The sequence below is a fragment of the Podarcis cretensis genome, assembly GCF_951804945.1.
Source record: "Podarcis cretensis genome assembly, chromosome: 1".
Taxonomy (NCBI): domain Eukaryota; kingdom Metazoa; phylum Chordata; class Lepidosauria; order Squamata; family Lacertidae; genus Podarcis; species Podarcis cretensis.
Genome location: NC_137170.1, coordinates 52,893,856 through 52,919,180, shown reverse-complemented (window position 1 = coordinate 52,919,180; position 25,325 = coordinate 52,893,856). Strand labels below are relative to the sequence as shown.

Here is a 25,325-nt window from a genome sequence, read left to right as displayed (position 1 = left end):
TGCATTTCTCTACTGACCTTTGAAGACTTCTTGGCCCATAATGATTTGATGACTGGCTGAAAAATAAAACAGTCCTTCATCAAACTTATGCACCTCCTTCTTTTTTGTGGGGACTTCACCCAGAGCCCACTGAGTGCGGAGTCAATTCCTTTCAGTCTACAAACCATTGTTCAGCATTTGTACTCTTGACTACAAGGGGTCCCACAGCTATGGCTTCCTGCATCTCAATCATGGTTATCATAGCCCTTGGAACATGCACCAGCTCAACCAGCCTTCCTTAGGTTGTAAAGAATCCTGAAATGAGAAAGAAAAGTCTTTGCTTTGTGCCGAAAAATGGTAAAAGCAGGCCCCAGGCAGGCTTCCCTGGATAAAGTGTTAGTCCTTGGCACAAGTTGAATCTTTGGCTGTGTCTTATCTTAGTGCTGCTCAAAATAACTTATCTCCAGCTAAGCAATAGAGCATGTGTGACTTGGAACCTGATAAGAGACACAACCATGCCTCATTTCCTTTGCAATTAATCTCTGCAGTTGACTGCTGTCACAAGTTCAGACAAATATTATTTTAAAACATAAAATATGACAATACAGTAGGCCTGCATGGCATCACACGATGCAGGCTAGAACTTTCGCCGGCTTGCATAGTTCTTGTCTCATTACATATATTTAAACAGAGTTTTGAAATTCGACTGGCTGTCCTGGATTAAAACAGCGTCTCCTGGTGGGTGCAGTTCTCTAATACTACCTGTCACATAGGAAGTTGCCTCCTGCTAGGTGAGATTATTTGTCCACCTAACCCATTTTTACTACTCTGACTTGCAGTAACTTTCGGGTCTCATTAAATATATTTCCTGACACTTGTTAGCTAAATGATCCCTTTAACTGAAGATGTCTGGGATTGAATCTGGTACCTTCTGCATGCAGAGCACATGCTCTCTCGCTGAGCTATGGTCCATGCCCTGAGTTGATATATGCAACACCAGAAATGAACTGGAAAGGTCCAGAAAACAAGAGAGGATCAGGTGGGTTGGGAACTGTCTCTTTCCTGTAGTTGGGCATTAATGTCTAGGCAGCCATTCCTTATTCTTTTATAGTTATCTTGGGTAATCTTGGAAATACCATGATTATGAATCCAAATAGGAATATAGGACATCTAACAAATCCCAGAACAGTTCGTGTACTGCACTATACACAATTCAAAATCTTTTTTTCAGTCTTGCCCCTAGTTTGGGGCACAGTCACATTCACAATCTTCCAAATCTATTTTTGCAATATGTCTCTATTCTTGCAATGCTTCCACTTTCATTTCTGGAAGAGAGCCAGTAAAACCTTTCTCTCCTCTCGTCCCTCCCCGGCAATATGTATCCTTCTAATATAGATATGCAGGAAGGAGAAAGGGAATTATATACATCTCGGTGCAATTAACACCCCTGCAGCTAGGCAAATGAACAGAGGTCAGGAATTCTGGAAGGTTTAATGCAATGAAACCAGTACAGCATAAATACTGTTTTTAAGCATCTGAATTTGTCACCCTCCTTTGGTGGACAAGGTGGCAGCTGGAGATGGGGTATTGAATGGGATAGTTCAGTGCTAAGGAGAACTTTCTCAGAAAAGAGATTTGACTGGAGGTACCCGCCTGCATATTGTGTGTCTACCTGGTTTATGAAAGCATTTTTATCCAGTTCACAAATACAAGCAAGAAGCTAAAACTCAAAATTCCTCTTGCTTGCTTGAAGTGCAGGCATAGACCTCAAAATCTTAAAGGGTGAGCTTTTGCATCCCTGAGGAGTTGTGTCCTGAGAACTACAAACATTGGAGCAATTTGTATCAGACCATATTCTGAAATGAAACTGCCAGCACTTTGGGACAATTTGTGTTCATTGAGCACACCTACATACTTTTACCTAGGAGGTCTCATAAGCATGGTCTCATGAGAAGCCACTAGGTTTCACTTTGCACCAGGTGCTACTATTCCCAAAAGGATTTGAATTCAGAACTCCTGAAACAAAAATAGGAACAAAATATCAAGTGATAATGTGCACATGTGAACGAGCCGTTACAGATCTAATGCCAAAAGTCAGAGCTCCTATATCAACTGGCATCACCTCAGTTAAAACACTTTTCATCGGAGGCCATTCACCTGCGAATCATTGAGTGATGAAGTCATTTACTAATGAGATATTGAGCGGTCAACATGCTTGTACAGCCTCTGTTCTCTCATACTCTTAACTCAGGAAGATACGCTGATCAAGCACCTTCTTCAGTGAGGAATGTGTGAACTACTTTTAAATACATCAAAATGGCTAATAGGCGGAATAGATCAAGGAGAAAGTAAAACAACTATGAATGGCTATAAGCTGTCCATCAGATTCAGTTGAGCAATCAGAAAAGCAAGAGTTCTAACAACTTAAACCAGATTCTGGAATATGTGCTATGCATCGTGTGTTGCAGCAAATAATGTGTTTTAAAGCAGAGCAGGTAAAATTCATGGATATACCGTATTTTTCGCTCTATAAGACGCACCAGACCACAAGACGCACCTAGTTTTTGGAGGAGGAAAACAAGAAAAAAAATATTCTGAATCTCAGAAGCCAGAAAAGCAAGAGGGATCACTGTGCAGTGAAAGCAGCGATCCCTCTTGCTGTTCTGGCTTTTGGGATAGCTGCGCAGCCTGCATTCGCTCCATAAGACGCACACACATTTCCCCTTACTTTTTAGGAGGGAAAAAGTGAGTCTTATAGAGCAAAAAATACAGTATATGTAATAGCAGAAATTCAAGGCTGTAGGGGCAGGGACAGGGTACAGTACAGATCCTGCGGGTTAGAAGCACGTTGGACTACAACCACAGAGAAGACAGACATGGTCTGCTTTGCTTATTATAGAGGTTGGCCAAATAAGTGGGGGACTTAGGTTGTTAAGGTGTTCAATAAGTTCGCCTGCTGAGTGAGGCGTGACAAGATAGTTCTGATTGACCCATGTGAGGACAGGATGCTGGACTAGATGGAACATGGGCCTGATCCAGGAGTTTTTATGTACTAGGAGATGGCCTTTTCAGTAGTGGCACCCTGTTTGTACAATACTATTCCCAAGATGCTTTCTTTGTTCCTGCTTTGAGGTCTCCTCAGTGCCTTTTTATTTTGCAAGCTTTAATTTGTTTTCTTAAACTTTCAGTAATTTAAAATTATTTGTGTTTTTTAGATATGTTCCGAAATATTAAAGGGCTGTTTCAATATCATTTGTGCTGTTGGGAGCCCTGCTGTTTTGGTTTTAATACTTCCTGCTGAGTTTTTATGCTGCATTGTATATTTTGGTTTCATGGTTTTGACTGTATTTTATTATTTTGTTGCTGGGTGGTGTGTGTGTGTGTATTTGTCAATAGCAATAAATAATCATGCATTCAATGTTGTCACCTTGGATCTGAGGCTCACCCTACTTCCAACAAGGCACTTGAAGCTTGGAAGTTGCTGCTGCTGATAAAATGCAGAGCCACTAGCAACAAGCCTGAAGGTAATGAGCTGATTTTTCCAACCCACGGGAGCCCATGCATTTGCAGGAAGGGGCCTTCCTGGCTGCTTGTTGCTCACGCAACATGCAGTCTTCGGCTATGGAAAGGGCCTGTGTATCCCTGGAGACTTCTAATAGCTTTTTCTGAGCCTGTGTAAATCCCCATAGGAACTAAAGAAGCGGAGGAAGGGGTGGTTAGTTTTTCAGCCGTTGAGCACCATGGACAGGGATTTGCTTTAGAAAATGCTGTGGCAGAATGGAGAGAGAATTAGCATGCTAATCTGCTTGTGATGATATTAATTTTAGACAAAGACTGTTTCAGTGCCTGCAGTTAGCCCGAATAATCATAAAAAACAGCCCATGGAATTCTAAGCATTACCCACAACCACTTGGGCAAGCACAGGAAGGAAAGAGCCCACTTCAGTGTAATAAATAGCTGCATGCATATAACACAGTCTTGGTGAGGATGCCGCTGACAATCTCTGCAAATGCATTGTCACAATCAATAACAAGGAGAAAATATGGTTAATGAACCCAGAGCTAAACTGAGGAAGCAGAAGCAAGGACAGAAGGGCAGGCAATGATGAATGCTTCTTTGTGAAAGCAATGGGGCTGTTGAGACTGCATGGGTAGCAGTGGCACAGGGACATGGGGAAGGGGACTGTGTCCCTAACAGAAGGATTCTCCCTGCATGTGCTTGAGTAGAACCACATAATGGAGTTCAGTAATGTGCTCTAGTCATGGGCCATTGCAAGTCCATATGGAGCATCCCTGTGTAACATCTGCCAGGGTTGGTTTCTGTCTCCCCTGCTTTAGCTGTTGCCCAAATGTACCTTCCTATATAATGGCAGTTTCAAGTTATTGATTATAGTGCATACTGAGCAATGGAGAGAAGCTGTTACTATTTTATCCAATGCCCAGCAAGCTCAGATTTCATGAAATGGCAGCAGCTAAGGTGCCAAATGATATTCTTCTGGTCCCAGAATGTTAGGTTTGGGAATCTACATTGCTTGACCTAATCCAGGTTCAGAAATAATGACAAGGCACACCTTCAGTTGTGGATCAAAATCAGGTGCTTGGGATTGTGGTGGTCTGAGTGTTTGTTTGTGTCAATTCCAAATGCAGGCTTAGTGCATAACCTTTTGTACAGCGCAGGGATTTCTCGATTGCTCTGGCTGCAACTGGCATGATGGAGATAGCTATCCCATTCTGCCTCATTCAAGAGTTTGGCATCTTCCTCTGAGCAACCTGAGCTTGGGCTGATGTCAGAGAGAGGATATTGAGCTAGATGGTCCATGAACCTAATTCAGTTTGGCAGCCCCGATGGGAAAAAGCAAGGCTGAAAACGAAAGACGGTCAGGAAAGAGAAAAAGGTGATGTAGCAAAAATGGTAAGAAGGAAGCAGCACAAGACAGCATGCACCAGGTTCTGTGAAAGCAAATAAAATGACATCAGAGATGGGGGTGGAGGCAAAAAAAATCAAAGAGAGATAAAATGTTGAACAAATGCATTTTGGTTATGTGGAGCTCAAGTAATTAAAATGGTATTAACATTCACAACAAATGCAATGACATTGAAGCAGTGCCCATTAAAATTGAATTTCACATCTCCCTCTCTTGTAAAATCATGGGAGTTGCGTTTTGGGGACACAGCAGTATGCATCATGCTTCTGTGAGCTGGCAGTCCTTTGTCTAATTCATTTGGAGGAACATTACGATAGCCCAGCAACTGTTCTCCTTGTGTAACGTTAGCATGAATTACCTGGACTGATGCTCGGGGGTTCTCTCTGTGCCTCTAGGATTGCCTCCCCCCGGTTGTTGCCCTGCAGATGCCATTGAACTACACGTTCCCTAATCCTTGACTGTTGGCTACACTGACTGGGAGTGATGGGCGTTGCAGTCTAAAATATCTGGAAGGCCCCAGCCTGCGGAAGGCTTCTCTCTAGAGGATTTGCTGTGGTGGTGTTTTAAAAGCATAATGCTCCTTACAGCCTGATCCTCAGAGTGCTGTGCTGCTGGATGTCCCAGTGAAGTGAATGAGGCAGGCATGTACCTTTATAGAGTATTTTGGAAGAGCAGACTGTCTGTCTTCTGGGCCAGCTCCTTAATGGGGTGGCTCCAGCTGGCTTCTGTGGTTTAAATTAAGCTCCAGCCAGAATCCCTTAATGAACATGCAGTTGCTGCTGTTGACCTAACTCCCTCTCCGCAAATGTTCTTAAAAGCTTTCAATCCACCTGGGTTTTGGAATTGTCCCCAGCAGAGATCCTTGGGCAACTTGCATAGCAGCCTCTGTGCCTGAGAGCCAATCCGGATGCGAAGGGTTGCTCGGGGAGCTCTAGGGTTAAGTGCTTTGCACCTGCTGTTCCGCTCTCTTCTCCATGTCATTCAAAATAGACTTAATGCTCCTCTCACATATATTCTCCCAGCCCAGAACAAGGGGGATGTGTGAGCCCCTAATGTAGAATTCACTTGTTTATCACCCACCAGCAGGTGATAGAGATGGTGATAATCTTTCAGATGCTGTGGAGCAACTGGAAGTGTGCAGTGCGCACGTTTTGCTCTGCATCCCTTCCATATCAGAAGCTGCTCCGTGTTCCTCCTTCCTAGTAATAAGGCTAATAGTGCTTCACTGCCCTTGAGGGTGATGGTGGTAAACACTATAATAAAGACTGGGAATCACTTAAGACTGTGATAAAGGACCCTTCACATAAATTGACTGCCACGTGGAGGCCATTTGAAATGGTGCCTGCATGGCAACTTCTCCAGGGAGCAAGCTGTTTAGGGACAGTGGCTCACCTGGGCCAGCAGACTGCAGGCCTGCCGAAAAAGGGGAAAGGTGGCATTGCAGCACCTGGTCCAAAGCCAGCAGGAGGTTTAGACCCTGAGGTCCCATTTTAAAATTAAATGCAGTAAGTCTGCAGCTTTCACGCATTTAACTTGTGTACATTCAGCTTTATGTGTGCAGCAAAAATGAAAATGAAAATAAATGGAAAGGGAGTGGAGCTCTGGGGGGGAAATGACTTGGGCAATCGCACCCACCATTGAACCCAATGTGTTTGGGCTATACACTATTTGGGCTTTAGGCGCTATCCCCAGAACATAACCCCAGCATAAGTTGAGTGTATGGTACATGAGGGATGGGGAACCTGTAGCTCTCCAGAAGTTGAAAGACTCCAACTCCTATCAGCCTCAGCCACCGTGGTCAATAATCAGAGATGGTGGGAGTTGTAGTCCAGCGACATTGGGCAGCCACAGGTCCCCATTGCTACAGACTACAATAGGCTTGCTGTCCCACCAGAGTAAACACTGGCCTGTGAATCACCCAGGTGAGTTAACAAGGGGGATGTAGCTGAACAGCCCTGGGGTTCCTTACTTTGGTAAGTACCTTGATGGTATAAGCAAGCTCTGCCTCTGCCCTGTGCTAGCCATTTTAGATTCCTTGTGTAACAATATTCCTCTCCCTGAATATCGGAGATGGCTGGGTCGTCCTCTGGCACTTGGGGACTGGTCCCATGCAGCCTTGTTGGGCAGAGGCATTGCAAGGTCAAGGGGAAGGATGGCTTGGCAGAGCTTAGTGCCACTGATGTGGTAACTCGATTCTCCACTTTTCCCCTTGACTGCAGCTGATGGGGAGGGGAGCAGAGATGCGACTTGATCAGAAGCCTGCCTGGCTGAGGGAAGCAGCAGACCAGGCAGAGTGCAGGGCTTGGCACCATCTCAGCCCAGAGGGTTATTTCCCCCCACCCACCCCAGACAGCTGAGTCCATTTATTTTTAATGAGCTCCCTTAGAATGCGCAGTGAGAAGGAGAGAGCAGCGCGAGCGGCAGATTCTCCCCAGCCGGGACAGGCAGAGGAGACGGCACATACACAACTCGCCTTTTCCTTAAGGGGGGAGGCCTCCCTTCAACTGCGGCCGCTGCTCCTCTCCCCCTGAGGCGGGGATCCTCTTAAATGAAGTTTGAACTTAAAATGCAGTCGAGCACAGAGGAGGAGAGCTGGCTTGAGGATCAGTGGGAGAAATGGTATGTCTGGGGGCAGGAGGGGCGTGGGGGGTGGGGGGAACAGAGCCGATCTTGTGCACCTGTACAGCATTTTTACATTTTTTTAAACAGCAGTTCTGCTTGGCTTTATACCAGCCCATTTATTTAACCGGTGAAGCCTGTCTTGCTAAAAGCCCTGTTTGAGCAAAGTGTCTGCATAGCAGCTGTGGCCTCTATGTGCAGACTTGGTTGCAAACTTTTATCTGCTGCGAAATGGGATTGAAAAGCAGTCGGGGCAGGGCAAGGAAACCAGACCATTTGGGTAGAGCTCTGCTAGTCTCTCTCTGGCATGGCTGGCTTTGAGCCCAAATGGGACTCCTTAGTTGCCAAAAGGAAAATATTGGTCTGTCAAGAGAGTTTTCTTTCTTGGTGCTAAGAAGCCCTCTGCAGGAGACCTTTGCTGTAGAGGAGGTCAGGATCATGTAGACATTGTGGTGAATAAGTGGTGTGGGGAGGGCAGGAGTAGATCTCCCAGCGCCCTGGCATGAGCCTGTAAGTTGCCACTTGCTGTCACTGATGGATCAAACTCTTTCAGCACACCCCAGAACTGAATATGTGGGGCTCACTGCAGGGAAAATCCCCCAGCCTATCATACAATTGGTGCTGTCTTCAGTTCCACTTTCAATGAGAAAGTATGGCAGTCCCTTTATGTCAGACAGGAGCAGATTCAATACTGCTGTTAGCTGGGAGTGACAAACCAAAGGCTTTGCAGGGCTCTTCTGAGTGGGTATAGGTAATTGGAAAAAATGCTCCTGCTGGGCTATTGTGGTAATTGCCCATTCGTTAGCTTCCCAGTGACAGGGACAGATATTTGCATGCAATAGAACAAGTATTAACAGAAGAGATTTCCTGACCCCTGTGACCCCTCTGGAACAGGAGAGGGAATCAATTAATGCTTTGGCAGCCCATCATATAGACTCTCCATCCCTCTCCTAATATTCCTCTCTTCTTTCTTCCCTTCCTGTGTGGTGTAGTGGTTCCTGAGAGCCAGTGTGGTGTAGTGGTTAAGAGCGGTAGACTCGTAATCTGGGGAACCAGGTTCGATTCCCCGCTCCTCCACATGCAGCTGCTGGGTGACCTTGGGCCAGTCACACTTCTCTGAAGTCTCTCAGCTTCACTCACCTCACAGAGTGTTTGTTGTGGGGAGGAAGGGAAAGGAGAATGTTAGCCGCTTTGAGACTCCTTTGGGTAGTGATAAAGCGGGATATCAAATCCAAGCTCTTCTACTCTTCTTCTGTGTGCAGCCCCTCAGAGACATACAGGTTTCATGTCAAATGCCCCACCCCCTTGTTAATCCAGATGGGCAATTCAATTACAGCCCTGCTACGAATCCCTTCCCTAACTCAAGCTGCATGCAACTTTCTCTGTAGCTCTGGAAATCCCCAGTCCCAATATCACTGTGCCAATGCAGGGGAAAACGGAAGACAAGGCACCACGATCCTTGATGGGTATCTGTTGCCTCCTTTGCAGTGTAAAGTACATGCCAGAGAGTTGCAGTTCAAAATGGTATAATAATTTATAATATTAATAATTTATTATTTATACCCCGCCCATCTGGATGGTAACCTCTTACACGTGCTATGCCTCCCAGTGTGACTGGTAATGCCCAGTGGGAACAGGAGAAGGGGGGGGGGAGTTTCCTCCCTCCGTGAGTAATAAAGCTAAGGATTCAGCTGGGAGCTGCTGGGAGAGCGATGGCTTCTCTGCTGAACCCTGCTCTGTGCAGCAGGCTGCGCTTCAACCAGCAACAAATTTCTCTGTGCAAAGACTTGCCCTTGGCAAAATGTCCCCAAATGTTCCCTGCTGTTCTCCTGTGAATTGATCTCAAGCAAAAGCCATTGACTGTATATCGGAGGGGCTGCAGAAAGCAGTTTGGCAGGGTTTCAGAGGAAGGAATTAGAATCTATATTGATAAGATGCATTGAGATGATCTGTGGATGATTCATTATTTCCTTTCTTGATGTCTCCCTTACTGCCTTTTTCTTACCTCCACGGGGAACAGATAAGCTGACGTGTCTACTCTGGTTCTTAAGGCTAAATGCAGTCTCTTCTCTTGAGGATATTGTCAGTGTTGGGGAAGGGCATTTCCTCTTCTATGGGGAAAGGACACCTGAGGGTGGGAGGAGAACATAAAAGGCTCTTTCTGCGTCTTGGTAGATCCCTGGATATTAGGGGGCAACTGAGGTTTTCATTTGGAGGAAGCTGATTGGGCAAAGGCCAGCAGTAAATTGCTAGATATTGTGTATGTTTCTGCTCATACAGTTTTGTTTTAGAGTTGATTTATAAAACTATTGGATTGAATTTTTGTGTATTTTATACTCTGATATCTGTGCTGTAAACTGCTTTGGAACACAACTGATGAAGGGCAGTTTAGAAATTAATTAAATAAATGCACTTCAAAGGATTAAAGAAGGGAGAGTCCTATTGTTGCCAAATGTTCTTGGTAGGTTTTCTCACTCTTTCTGTCTGAACTGCCTGGAAGCCTGGACAGCTTCCATAAAATACCAAGGTGGTGTACAACAATATAAACAGGTACGTACAATAAAGCAGAAGATGCCACAAAACAATACAAAATAACTGGCTCATCTTGGGGGGGAAATTAAGCAACTGAATAGACTTGTTAGCATGGAAGTGTGAAGAATTATAAACTGAATCTTCTTTAGTCAAAAGCCTGCTTTTCTCATGCTCTGTCCCCACTTCTTAGTTTCCTTTTCATATTGATGGGATGGTTTCTTTATGATGAGACGTACATATGGCGCCACACAATTGGGTCAATTCTGCAGATGTTCTTGAATAATTCAGGCCAGACAGAGCATTTGGGTTGAATCCTGACAGTTCTAGGATCCTAACATTTTAAGACCAAGTTCAGCCTAAAAAGGAGTTGACAGCGAGCTAGAAAGGTATCCATTGGTTCTGCCACATGTTGCTGTAGTGTACAGTATTATGTTGACAAGGTTAATTTTTCACTATTAAAATGCTGTTTTAAGATATCTGGCCTCATTTCCATTTTCATAATGCGTATTTTCTGAAGAAGTCAAAACATTCGGAGTTGGGAAAGAGGTTAGATGAGGGATGAGAACTCTTAAGTTACTTACGGATTGTAACCATCTTGCTGGAGTGATTCAAATTTAGGTTTGTGCAGTTGAAGTGGTTTTACCTAGGAATTGTGAGATAGCAATTAACCTCTGTGCAAACAGTTCAGGATTAATGTTTAATAAATAGCCATGGGGGAATGTGAGTATAAGGTCTGTTGGCTAATTTGGCTAAAATCTATGCAAAGTGGTAAGGAAAATGAAATTGAGTGAAACTGTTTATCAGTGGAGACTTCAGCATTAGGGGTTAAAGGTAGAGCCCTCCCAATCAAAAGGGACATTATTAAAGACAACTAAACCATCTCAACAGGTTGAGTTTTTGCATCCTGACCCCCTGCTCTGTCTTATGAAACTGAGCAGCCAGAACCCACAGTGCCACTCTGGGTGACCACTTGTACAGTGCATCACCAAAAAGAAAAAAGAACAGATTTGCATTTATAAAGGCAAATTCAGAAATCATTGCAATAATTTAATCAGAAGAACGTCTCAGCGTAGAGTAGGGAGACTGTGCCCTGAGAACCCGCTCTGTCTCTCTGCTAGGCAGTCTTTGAGGACTATCCTCTACAAAGTAGGAATCTTGTCCACCCTGCTGTCACCTGGGATGAAATAGATTATCGTTCATCTTTATTGTTTAAATTGGTCTTTTGGAGGAGGGGGATATTGGGTGGGGGCAAGCAAGATGCTGATTTTGCAGCTTGCTGTGCATTGTCTGTTTTTCACATAAGCACGTTTTCACGGACTGTTTGCCAGTGAAATTTGACAATGAAAAAATTTGCATCTCAAGGCGGCTTGGATGTTGCAGTGATTGACAGGAAAAATGGAGATGTGGTACCAAAAGAAATAAGCCAAAAAAGCAGGGGCAGGAGTGATGCAAAGCCTCACAAAGATGCTTAAATGTGTTTGTTTTAAAAGCCATACAAATATAGTATGCCCAGTATGTTTTGCTGCCTTCAGGGGCAGAAATATTGCTAAAAGCTTTAAACCACAGGTGTGCAATGTAGGGAATGCTTGCAGCCCCCAACAGCACCTGAAACTGCCTAATTCCTTCCACCCTCTTAGAGTTTCTTCCATCCCCATTGTTTCCTCTCCACCTACTAGTTTTAAAAATTATTTCCCCCTCTTTCTTCATAGTTTCAGAGGAACTGATTTTAAAAATGGTAGATTTCTGCCACATATATGTATATTGCACATTAAAGTCAGGAATTACTTTTACTTGTTTTTCAGAACAGTAGCAGTATTGGTCTGATTGTATTAAAAACACCCTTTGTATTTGAGAACGACCCCATTAATCTCAATGGGGTTTACTTTTATTCTGAGTCAACCTCCATAAATTTGAGGATTCTTATCTGAGTAGCCATAATAAAAATTGAAAGCACAGCAGTATTTATACAATATTAGCTATTTTTTATTTACATATTTCTTACATTTATATCCTACTCTTCTTCCATCATGGAACCCAAGGCAACATACATATGATTTCCCAGAGGTCTCCCAGTCCAGGCACTGACCAGCCCTAGTCCTGCTTAACTTCAGGGAGATGATGACCTCAAGTGCCTTCAGACCATACTCTGAGACCATTCTCAAACACTTTCATCTCTAGCCCATCATTGACTTTGGCTTCCATAACTGCCAACATGCAGCCCCTGAGAGAATTTTTTTCTTCTTGACAGGGGGTGGGGAGGGGGGGAATCCCCCCCCCATGGTTTTAAGTGAACTATATCAATGAGAGATTTTTGCCCCTAAAGAAAACAACACAGCAAAGCACATTGGGTAGAATTATTATTCTTATTATTTATTTTTTATTATTATACCCAGCCCATCTGGCTGGGTTTTCCTGGCCATTCTGGGCCGCTTACAACATAATCTGAAAACATAATAAAAGCATCAATCCTTAAAAACTTCCCTAAACACAGCTGCCTTCAGATGTCTTCTGAAAGTCAGATAGTTGTTTATTTCCTTGACATCTGAAGGGAGGGCATTCCACAAGGTGGGCGCCACTACCGAGAAGGCCCTCTGCCTGTTTTCCTGTAACTTCACTTCTCACAGTGAGGGAACCAGCAGAAGACCCTTGGAGGAGGACCTCAGTGTCGGGGCTGAGCGATGGGGTTGGAGGCCATTTAGAGGTTTAAAGGTCAGCACCAACACTTTGAATTGTGCTTTGAAACATACTGGATCCAAATGGTCTGCATCCTCCAGGCGTGCCTGGAGTTGTTCAGCAACCACTCGCTCAATCACCTTGCCCAAGAATGGAAGATTTGAGACTGGGCGATAGTTGGCCATATTGGTCGGGTCCAAAGATGGCCTTTAAGAAGCGGTTTAATAACCACCTCTTTCAGCAGGTCTGGGAAGGCTCCCTCACAGAGGGAAACATTCACCAGCCCACAGAGCCCATCACCTAGCTCTTCCTGCTTTTATAAGCCAGGATGGGCAAGGATCAAGGAGACAGGCGGTCGGTTTCACTCGTCCAAGCAGCCTGTTCACATCCTTGGAGGTAACAGATTGGAATCGATCCCATACAATATGACCAGACAGGACACTAGCACTCTTCTGCTCTGGCCCTGCTCCCACGGTGGAGTCTACATCTTTCCGATTCTGAGCGACTTTATCTGCAAAGAACTTTGCAAAATCATTGTGGGAGATCTTGGGGTTATCACCAGGCCCCGATGGGGGAGGTGGTTCCGTTAGATATATAATATATATCATATTTTTAAAAATCAAGCTTCATTTTGAAGTTTTACCTCATCCTTTCTTCTTCTTCTTCTTCTTCTTCTTCTTCTTCTTCTTCTTCTTTTCTTTTCTTTTCTTTTCTTTTCTTTTTTTGCATCTACACTCCATTTCTATCCTGCCAGCACAAGCATGCACACACCACCCAAACCTGGAAGGTGGTGTCCCTAACCCCAGATATATGGGACTTAGTTGTGATTACCCAGTAATGAGGAGCCCTCTCTGCGTGACCAGAGGTTATTTCTTCACATTTTCAGGTCTGAGTTATGCTGCTGAAAATAGCTTCCAGTTCTGTGTTGCAGTGGGCTGCGTCTCAAATTAAACCATTAACGTTGGCCTTGTGGGCTGAAACAACTTTAAACCCCTTTTTTTCCTATGCTCATATAACATTTATATAAAAAAAGAATGCCTTTAAATATGTTCTTTCAGTTTTAGGAAATGTAGTGGTTTGGTTTGGTTTTTGAGAGGCTGAGAGGGTTTAAAAATAAAAAGCTTCATGGAGCTAGAGGCGAGTGTGTTATGGGACACTGTAAACACTTTGATTATTTTGGTTGGTTGGCAACAGGTATGTATGTTATAGATAGATAGATAGATAGATAGATAGATAGATAGATAGATAGATAGCTTATGCCTTTCCACACACCCCTCCCATAGGGAAAGGCTGGGGAATCTCTGGCTCCCCAAATGTTGTTGGACTCCCAGCTCTTATCAGCCCCAGTGAGCATGGTCCATGGTCAGGGATGATGGGACCTGGATTCCAGTGTGCAGGTTCCTACCCCTGGTATAGGGAATACCATATTTTTCGCTCTATAAGACGCATCAGAGCACAAGACGCACCTAGTTTTTGGAGGGGGGAAAAAAGAAAAAAAAAATCTGAATCTCAGAAGCCAGAACAGCAAGAGGGATCGCTGCGCAGTGAAAGCAGCCATCCCTCTTGCTGTTCTGGCTTCTGTGATGGCTGTGCAGCCTGCATTCGCTCCATAAGACGCACAAACATTTCCCCTTACTTTTTAGGAGGGAAAAAGTGAGTCTTATAGAGCAAAAAATACGGTAGTTGATGTTTCTGCACATCTTTGAGAACATTATTTCCTTTTGTATGCCCTAGTGTTGGGAAAGGAGGGGCTCCAAATAGTGCCTCCCCCAACTCTCTCACCAGCTACCACCACGCGAGACCAGCCTCTGTGTTCTGGGCTGCAGGGAATGTTGAAAATACTGCAGCACAAAGAACAGAAGAATCAGGGAAACTCTCAGATAACCAGCACAGTAGAAGGTAAAATTCCTTTGGAGTCTCTACTCAGTGGATTATCTAATATAATTGTTAATTTAGCTTGGCAGGCAATTAACCTCTTCTCTCTTTCGGATCCAGGCCTGGGGCTATAACATTGCCCCAAGCATCACCGTGTGTGTTGTATTTCCCTTTTGGCTAGCTTTCCTTGATGGATAACCTCACGCTCTTTGCCTTAACTTAGGCTCACCCATGACATCAGCCTGGAGGAGTTTGAGGATGAAGATCTCTCTGAAATCACGGATGAGTGTGGAATCAGCCTGCACTGCAAGGACAGTTTGGCCTCACGGGTAAGGAAATCAGTGCTTCCTTAATTACTGCTAACGAAACACCCATTCCCACCCAATAGGCAGGTAAGGGATGCGGTAATTGTTTCCTGGCAGGTCAAGCCACAGCCATTTACACACACACACACACACACACACAGAGAGAGAGAGAGAGAGAGAGATGTACTTTCTCATTTTGAACCCCCTTCTATCTCCACCCTTTGGATCTGCTTAAGCCTTACTCATTCTCCCCAGTACAAGAAGAGGACTAGTTTGGTTCTTACCGTAGGGGACCAGACATTTTTATGATTCTTTTCTGGACGTCCTTAGATCAGCCTTCCCCAATCTGGTGCATCACTGTGCTGGCTGGGGCTGATGGGGGTTGTCCTTTAAAATACCCAAAGAGCAGCTGGTTGGGGGAAGCTGGCAGGCAGTAATGGTTCGCCTGTCTCTCTGTGGTTTGTATTTAAGTGTTCAGTTCTCTTTATGCTGCATCCTGGGTCTGGGTCACCCTGAGGCAACGTCACTGCAATGCACTGTGTCTTGACTGCACCTGGAGGAGCACCCAGGCCTGAAGCAAATGCAGGTGCCGCTGCTTTTGTGTGCTTATTAAGGAATCCTTCTTGCGTGAGGCTCTAGACTGGGACTCATTCCCAGCTGCAGATCAGCGGGGGTCGGACTTGATCTATGAAGTATTAATTGTTCTCAGCCTTCGAGAAACTTTCCTCAGCATTTATGAGATCTGAGGGCACTTAAATGAAGGACATCTTGTGTGGAGAGTTTTGCTAAGCGAATGGGAATTGGCATCATCCTTAGCTATCCTGCAATAATCTCAACTTTTGATTGGCAGAGCCTTCAGTCTATATTGTACTGAAGGCTCATTTACTTTTATGAGGCTTCATTTTAAAAGCTCCTCCCTTTATTCCAGAGCATCTTGCATGTCTTTTTATGCCCACATCTCACACTCCCATAGCACATGAGGGATGGTTTTTATTTCCTGTTTGAGGAATTGTTTAATGTTTGATGTTTTATTGTGTTTTTAAGATTCTGTTGGGATCCACCCAGAGTGGCTGGGGAAACCAACCAACCAACCAACCAACCAACCAATCAATCAAATTATTATTCCCATAGCTAATTGCTAACACTAGAGCTGCTGAGGTTCAAGCCTCAATGACAGCCAAGTCCTTTTGTATAGAAGCCTTTCTCCCTAATCCCAGATATATACGAAGTGGTTATGGTTAATCGGTGATTAGGAAAGGAGCTCAGCACATGCTTGGAGGCATTCTTCTCTATGTTTACATCACACAGACCCGAGCATCAAAGCTGTTGTCTGGAAAGAACTTGTGATTCTACCCAAAGTCTGGTTTTGTAGATGAGACCTTCTGTTTGGATTGGGTTTTCCCCCCCATGGAAACATTTCCTCATGTGAAACTTAAGGAGATATAATGGCCGTGTGAGAATTGTACCACCACAGTGTGTTAGGCACCACCTTAGATCTGAATCTGCTGAAATGCACTTTAAATGAGCCCACAAGGGCTGCAGGGTGACTTGGTAGTGGCTCTAGCAGTACTATGTCGCTAGCGCTGCAGTGCTGATGGAAAGCAAAAACAGCCAAATAATCCAGCACTGTATCATGTACCTCAGCAAGGGAGGGGCATGTTAGCCCATTGGGTATCCCTTCTCCAGGATCCCAACCAGCCTTCCTGGTTTTGCTGGCACCAGAGCATTCAACCTGCCAGAACATGAATGGGACCTACCATGGGGAAGGGCCATAGCTCAGATCTGCTTTGCATGCAGAGTATCCCAGTTTCAGTCTCTGGCATCTCCAGGTCAAGCTAGGAGAAATCCCTGCCTGAGACCCTGGGGAGATGCTGCCAATCAGTGTGGACAGCATTGAGCTAGATGGACCAATGGTCTGACTCAGTATAAGGCAGTTTCCTATGCTCCTAATAGCAGTAAGGCAGGCATGGCCAAACTTGGCCCTCCAGATGTTTTTGGGACTACAATTCCCATCATCCCTGACCACTGGTCCTGTTAACTAGGGATGATGGGAGTTGTAGTCCCAAAAACACCTGGAGGGCCACGTTTGGCCATGCCTGTAGTAAGGGAAACAGATGAAATAAAATTGCTTTCCCCACCCCTTTCTGGCACCTCTCCCTTGACTAAAGCACATCTTTCTCACCAGCCTTGAAGGTTGCATGTTGAAGAAGTCGGGAAAGATTCAGACGGCAATTTGAGCTGTCTGTGAAAGCCATGGGAGATTGTAAAATGGTGGAGTTTCAAAACTGCATGCTTTTCTGACAACAGAGGCAGAAGTGTGATGCATTTATTATGTATGCCATGCTAGAGGGAAGAAAGCTGCGGAGATGTAAAGAAAAGCTGAGAGGGTTCTCTGTCGCCAGAGGAAGTGCGTTCTCTACAAATGAGATACAGAACATTTCAGGCTCCGGGGGGAAAGGGCTTAATGGGCGACTTCCAATTAACCACTCTGAACTTCAACGTTTGGAACATGCTGGCTGTGACTGAGCCACGTAGTTTTGAAATGAAGCTCAAAAAAGGTGCTTGAAGAAGAATAAAGGGATAGAAAACCTAGAAGAGATTTTTTCTTTTCTTTCTTTTTGTAAATGAGAAGTAATTTTTAAAGAATAAACTCTGGTTATGTTACAGCTGGGCGGAGTACACGGACACTGATCAAAACAAATACGTTGTGTATCCAGGCACTTTGCAGAGACATACTGAGAAAGGAGCTAAAAGGAGAGAGAGTGATCACAGCCAGAAAAAAAAAATGCCTAAGACACAAAATTCTGAAAGAAGCTAAAATATGACTTAGTGGTTTATATGGAACTGACAAAAATTCCCCCAAGGGGCATCACTTATGGTGGGGGGGGGGGAGAGAGAGAGAGAGAGATTGAATACCCTGAGCTGAGGTTTCTACATACCGTATTTTTCCATGTATAAGACTTGGTTTTTTCCCTAAAAAATAATGTCCAAAATTTGGGGGTGTCTTATACACAGATAGATCTCCCCCCCATTGTCTTAAATTGGAGTCCCCCCCAAATTGGGGCGTCTTATACATGCAGGCGTCTTATAGACAGAAAAATATGGTAATTGTTTGAAACCAGTTTTGATTGTGCACCATTTGCAGAAAATAATGGGGGCTTGCTCATAAACCCAGGAGTGTGTTGGGTTTTCTACCTCCTTACAGTTGTGTCGCTGGACTGGGTACTGCATAACGTTTCCGTTTACAAGGGCAGCTGCTGTAGATTCTTCTGGTGCTTCTTCCACCACAAATGTTGCAGTAAAGAAGCCTTATTATGACTATTCCTTTTCCAGCATAGCAGGAAGGAATGCAGTTCCATGCCCTGCCTTTCCACCTGTCCAAATCCCTGCCCTCCTCCCATATCTTCTCTGGGATACAGACTAAAGCCTGTTTGCTGCTGCTGCTGCTGCTGCAGTCGGTGAGGTGGATGGGCAAAGTTGCCACTTCAGCAGGAGCCACAGCAATTAGTTCTGTTGCTTCAGAGCTTTTCAAAGAAAATGCATGTTCTCTGGACTAACAGGTGGCAAGTGCAGAGAGGAAAGCTATATGGAAGGATCATTTGCTGCAACAAAACCTGTGCCCTGTTCCATTGTCTACCAATTAAGACTAACTTTATGGAGCATGGCATCACCCATTTTTGTCTGATGGAATTTGGTTCTGCTGCACTTCTATTGCATGGGGTAGAAGATGGCATTTTGAAACATCTTGCGTTATGTATGGGAAGTGTCTGTTTCACTCTAAAGCGCTGATAGTTTCTCAAATAAGATGTGCCGAAGGATTCTGGTCAGCCTGACAGCCCTGTTCTCTGATAGCCGGGGGTTAATACTGAGAAGGAAGCTCTCCCCACATGCTCAGTGGTACTGTTCATATTTATGTCACAAGGCCCAAGGCTTAGTGCTTGCATATGATTCTGGGGCCAGTCTCTGGTTTGCTGCAACTCAAATTAAGCTTCATGTAAGTGGATCATGAGTAGCTTATAGAAAAGGGCATCCTGCACTGCTTCAGAGTGAAATAGACATCAGATAGGAAGAAACTGGACATGGGCTGCATTTTTTAAAAAAAATTGTAAGAGTGCTGCATTGCAGGGGGATGGACTCGATGGCCATTCCAACTCCACAATTCTACGATTCCATGAGTGCAAATAACAGATGTCAGCAGCCTCAAACCCTGCCTGGAAATTCATGAACTAAAGACTTTAAAGCAATGCATTTCAGCAAGAACTGAAGGCTAGAAAAGCACATCTGAGCAAGTTCGTGCAAGGTAAAATTAAGATACTGTATTTGTTCACCAAGAAGAGCACCCAAGCTTAAATGTACACATACACAGCCGCAGTCATAGCTGCTTTAATCAGAAGTTTGCATGCCAGAGAGTGTGTGGAAGAATGCAAACAAAACAATTCTGCTCTGAGATAGGACCTGAAAAAAGTGCTCCAGGGAAAGTATAGATGCTGTTCTGCAAAGTGTGGGTTTTGTTGCATGTAGCCAACATGTGTGGTCCAGAACCCTCAGGGTCCATGTTGGAAGACACATCCATCTGTCCATCTCTTTGACTAAAGCTGTCTGACAGTGGAACAGGCTGCCACAGAAGCTGGTGGACTCTTTTCATTAGAAGCTTTGAAGCAGAGGCCAGAAAGCCACCTCTGAGGGATGTTGTCGTGGTGCCGTTCCTGCATTGGTAGCGGGTTAGACTGGATGACCATTGGGTTCCTTTCCAGGACTGATCCTATGGTTGCACACACACTAACCTGCTTGTAGCACAAATATGTTTTTCTCAATCTGGAATCGTTCATGTTTGCTCTCAACATGCTGTTTTCAATCTAGGTTGATTCTAGATACTACCATCTTACTAGGGTGGCTGTGGTTACTTGATATTAAAACCCTCTCCCTGATTACATCATCCATGCTTTTCCTTTCTACACATGCTCCAGGTGAATGAAGAAGGAAATGGTGATTGCCACCTTACTGCAATGAACTTTTATTTTCAGAATGACAGTTTTCCAGTGAGCACTTTGCAGGAGCAAAATATATACGCGATAGATCTGGTTTGTGTGCGGACTGTGTAGGGAAAACAACCCAGTCTATGTAAAGAAAACCATGTAGGGAAAACAACTCGGTCTCCATTGATTCTAGAATAAAATTTTGGGTGTACACAGCCTAAGATTCTTACATGTGATCATCTTGCCAAAGAAAAACCCTTTGCTAAAATGCCCAGTAAGCCTGAATGCCAGAATGTGACAGCTGATGGATTAGTTTCAACACACACTGACATCTGTACTAGAGCCACATTGCTTTGACACCCTTTCAGAGTTCAAGCCCACTACAGATGTTCTGAAGGAGACTTGGGACAGAATGGCTGTCTGAAACATATGCTAACAGAATTGGGACAGACGGTGTCAGGCAGACGAAGGGATGGTAGGTTTTCAAATGGTTGACTAGAAATTTATGACCTTCTGCGGTTGCAGTAGCAGAGCTGAAAGGGATGACTAGCACCAGTACGCTTTTGTCTACTTTCAACAGTGTGCCGTGCTCTGTATAAATGTGTGTTCTTAAAAATCCACGTGTGACAAGTTGAGGCTCGGGAAGGTGGGTTAGGAAAAATGGGCTTTAAAGGAGGGGAGCAATGGAGAGAGGTATCTCAGAGGTTCCCCATTGCTGCTATAGCTGGATGTATAGGTAAATAATCCTGAGCACTGCCCGTATCAAGCTATACAGTTGCCAATTTTTAGGGCCTTGTTTTGTCTAACATTGTTTTACTGCCTCTCACAATGGAAGCTAGTTTGTGAGGTTGTGGAGCCACTCTGTCATATTGCAGCGCAAAGTACCGGTAAGTTTGAATAGTTTGCCATGCTAGTGAAAAGAAGTGAAATGCTGGGGTGTTAATCGTTGTGCCACATTTTAAACCTTCAATTTTGTTTATACCAGTTAATTGGGAAGGACCACAAAATAATTACAATGCAATTTTGAAAGCGATTCATTATTGCATATAGCCTGTTCTCCTCTCTTGGCACACACACTCCTTTCCAGGCCTCCAACATTTCTGGATAATGGATCTCTCCAGACAGGAACTTGATGCTGCTCTGCCTATTACTTCATAGTGCACCTGCCATTCTTAAGTGCACCATGTAAAGTAGACAGCTTGATGATCCCCAGCCCAGCTCCCCAGAGGCAAGCGGTGACTGCTCATGCATATGAATGCTCTAAAGATGTGTGTTGTATCATCAGGAATAAATAGGGGTTTGGAAGAGGAGGAAGAACTGAGAATGGAACTTGGATCTATTTACGTAGAGGAAAGACTGAACTTTTCCACTGATATGATTCCAACATAGTATCAGGAACTCAGGCAAAAATAAGGAGATTTTCTCAGTGAAAAATACTCAGAATTGTATTCTGATTAAAGATAAATGGTGCTATGGAAGGATGGTGAAGCTAGAGTGATAGGGCTAAGCACACACACAAAAGTTCGTGAGGAACCTTGAGTTGTAGTATTTTGTTGGCCTTGCTATGCCATTAAACCCCAGGGAGGAGGAGAAGAAGAAAAGTCTGAATGATCTGTTGTCCATGGAAATCATGATGCAGCAATTCTTAGTGCAGCTTCAGTGAGCTGCATATTATTAAATCTATACTTACGAAGAACATAAATCTAGAAAATGGATCACAAATCAAGGCCGGGCAATTGAGAGAAAAGTGCAGCTCTCATCATAAGGCAAACTGGGAATGGCACAAAAGCAAGCATTTATAATAGGGATGGAGAACCTGTGTGCCTCCGAATGTTGGGCTCCAGCTTCCATCAGCGTCACCTAGCAAAGTAGCCAGGGATGATGGGAGTTGGAGTCCAACAACAACATCTGGGAGGCACACAGATTTCCCTTCTGTAATTTGAGAGATTATGTAGTCTATAGTATGCCTGCATCTTACACACATTTAACATGTGCAATTTCACCTATACACAGGCAGGGAGGAGTTTCTCTCACAAGAGCTTGTGGGATGTCCTGCAAGATTTTGTGAGAGCTTCCCTCTCATTCCCAGAGCCAGAGTGGGCCTTGCTGAGAAGGAAGGCCAAGAGCTTAAAATCTCTTTTTTGCATGGGAAACTCCAAGCATACCAAGAGCTTTTAAGTTCTCAGCCTTGCTTCCTAAGAGTGTTTGGGGGAGACAAATCATGAGTCTGTGAATTAACTCAGGATAGCGCAGTAGGTGAAGGAGGATCAGGGGAGAAGCAGCCAAGCTTTTCTTTCTAGGTACCCGCACATTTTCTTGTGCTCTCTAAAATCATGGTTTGGTTGAGCATTATATGCAAATGAAGCCATTGTGTGGCTATAGCTTTGCAGTGCAGTAAGTGGTCTTTAGGAATATGTGGCGGATAACTTTGGCTCATTTCTTAGCTAGTAAACATATTGATGATAAAAAGAAATTTCCCTCAAGATCAGTGTGGCTATTGACCCAGAAGGAATGGGATTGTCTTCCAGCATATTATGGGGCTTGGCTCACTTGCTTGAATTACCTGGATCTATGTCTTCCACAAAGACTTTTCTGTGGAGCACATGCTCCCTTCATCTGCCACCTTATGTGTTCTGAACAGTGTCAGGAGATGAAGTGTACGGGTGTAGTCTGGGTATGTTTGGTTCCAACAGTTAAAATCAGTGTATCTTTGTCTCCTTTCAGCTCTTTGGTTTTATGACACTCTGGAGCTTTTAAAAAATGGTTGTACAGCTGTACAAATGGTTTCTTTCTTGTTAACTTAAAGCTCTTGTTACCTTAAAGACTTAAAGATTCCTCATTTACCACAGGAAGGCATTGAGAAAGATATTTCCTGCGTCATAGAGCGACCCAGTGCATAATATTTACATTTTCAGAATGATCCATAGGCATTTCAGTGGAGACACTTTGGGGATTTGGTTTTGCTTACCACTGAATTCCTTATGAGTTCCAACAAGAGTTAGGAAAAATTGCCATGCCCAGATTGCCTTGGCGTTACTTCCTTAAGCTATTCATATTCATTAGATTACTGCAACATGTTGGGCTGCCTCTGAAGACTGTTCAGAACTTCAGCTGGTGCAGAATTTGGCAGCTAGGTTCCTCATCCTGGGCCGACTGCACTGGCTGCCAATTAGTTTCCAGGCCCAATTCAAAGTGTTGTTTTTTGCTTATAAAGCCTTAAACAGCTTAGGATTGCAATACCTCAAGGACCGCCTTTCCCCATATGAACTGATATGGATCCAATGCTCATCATCTGAGGCCCTTATTTGTGTGCCTGCTCCATGAAAGTTCCAGATGGTGGCAACACGAGAACGGGCCTTTTCTGCGTTTGTGGAATGCTCACCCCGGGAGGCTCGCCTGGCATCTTCATTACATATCGTTTTTCACCAAGCGAAAGCATTTCTCTATAACCAGGCCTTTGGCTGATTAACATTCTGTGGCCCGTTAAATGTGTTTGTGGGAGGGGGAGTTATTGGTTTTATTATGTATTTGGTGTTCTTATTTTGTATTTTTATGTTGCAAACTGCCCTGTGATTGCCAGATGAAGGACAGTATAGAAAATTAATACAGTCGTACCTTGGATCCCAAATGCCTTGTGTCTCGAACATTTTGGCTCCTGAACACCACAAACTCAGAAGTGAGTGTTCCGGTTTGTGAACGTTCTTTTGGAAGTTGAATGGACTTCTGGAACGGATTCCGTTCGACTTCCAAGGTACGACTGTACATTGATTGATTAAATATGGAACTACTAGGCACTCTCCAGTAGGTGGCAGCTGGGGTCAGGACCAGTTTTTTGTTTTTCTAGAACTTGCCCTCTGCACCAGGGATAGGGAAGTTATGACCCTCCAAATGTTTCTGGCTTACAGCTCCCATCATCCTTGATGGGAGTTGGAGCATCTAGAAGGTTACAGTTTTCCCCTTCCTAATCTACCCAAAACCCAAGTTTGGAATGCTTAGTTGCTAGAATTGTGACAGAATAGCAAGAGCATCCGTAGCTAAATTTTGGAAAACTTTTTGTTTGGACAACCTAGGCTATCGGTAAGTCAGAAGTCTGGCAAGTAGCCTTAGTTTAAAAGATTTCACATGAGCAAGGAGGTTCATGGTCGAATGACTCCCTCATTGTATACAGTATGCACTTTAAACTTGTGCACATTCTGCTGTATTTGCTTGGCAAATTTATTTTTAAAAATTAAAAAGGGGGTGGAAAGGGGGCAAGCGCCCAGGAAAAAAAGACTTTGGCGATTGTACCCAATCTCTGCATACAGAAAACCAAGCATAGGACTGAGAAGGCTACGTCAGAACCCTTTCCTCGATATCTAGTTTTCTTTACTCAGGGGTTCTTTGGATGAAGAAGCAGTCCCATCACGTGAGCTTCCACCTGCATCCCAAAGTGGGGCAGTCCAGGCACAGGTTTACCAGCTGAGAACTTTTATCTGTATTTCCCCAACTTTGTCCTGCAGAAATTATCTGTTACACAGTAAACAGAGGGGGTGGGAGTACGGTGTCCCAATTATTTGTTAGGGCTGCTGCAAGGAGTGGTTTGTAAGAGCTTTTGATACGGTGACAAGTCAACAGCTTCTCTTCTAGGTGGCTTTGATTTGGAGCTTTGATGCCCTTTCACAAGGAGACGCTTGCTGCTGATGAATTGCGACTGCCTGACCCACCCTCCTCCGCTTCCTAGCCTTATTACTGCTCTCATTCTTTCTCTCCCTCCCTCTCTCCCTCCCTCCATTCCTGTTTTATATCCTGGCAGAGCCATGTGAATCTGCAGACCAGTAGCGTTCTGGGAGTGGGTGGAGGGGAGGCCAGCCGGCTCCAGGCAGAGATGCTTCAGCTAGACCTGATTGATGCTACTGGGGACACCCCAGGCGACGAAAGGACAGCTCCTGAGCCGATCAAGAAGGAGCCGCCGCCAGTGACCATGGACACCTACAGACCCAAGCGGCCCACGACGCTCAATCTCTTCCCACAGGTGCCTCGGACGCAGGTGAGTCCCTCGAGCGAGAAAGGGGGTGAGGTGGGTAGGGATCTGCAGGAGAGGGCAGGGCAGGAATAAGACAAGCGCTGTGTCTTAGATCTGAATAGACGTGTTTTGGATTGCTCTGTGATCATTCCCAGTCACTGTCAAGCAGAAGATGAGAGCTGATAGTTTCCCCCTGCAGAAATAAGTCAGTGTCTGCAAAGCAAAGAAAGCATGTTCACCTCCCTGAACTCAAACCTCACATTCCCTCCCACCCCCATAGTTGTGTTGCTTATGGGCAAGAATGTGCTCTAATTGGTGGGGAAAGCTGCCAGAGAGCCTTTGGGGTGTCTTGGAGCTCTGCATGCTTTATCTTTCCATGAAGATTGTGAGAGTCAGTGGTAGATTCTGGGATTAGAAGGTGGCAGGGGTGGGGAGACTGG

The 25,325-nt window shown here is 44.5% G+C and overlaps 1 protein-coding gene across 4 annotated transcripts in view; it reads left to right on the top strand.

Moving 5' to 3' along the window:
- The window catches only part of MAPK8IP1 (mitogen-activated protein kinase 8 interacting protein 1), a 58,060-nt gene that overhangs the window by 10,652 nt on the left and 22,083 nt on the right, over positions 1-25,325 (top strand). For 2 of the 4 annotated variants that reach the window (XM_079951330.1, XM_079951328.1), the window contains exons 2-3: positions 14,826-14,931; positions 24,676-24,909. In XM_079951330.1, coding sequence (XP_079807456.1) covers positions 24,748-24,909 — 162 coding nt within the window. In that variant the 5' untranslated portion in view covers positions 14,826-14,931; positions 24,676-24,747. Of the gene's footprint in view, positions 1-7,374; positions 7,523-14,461; positions 14,627-14,825; positions 14,932-24,675; positions 24,910-25,325 lie in introns of those variants that run through there. The other 2 variants (XM_079951327.1, XM_079951329.1) reach the window with 2 other exon arrangements.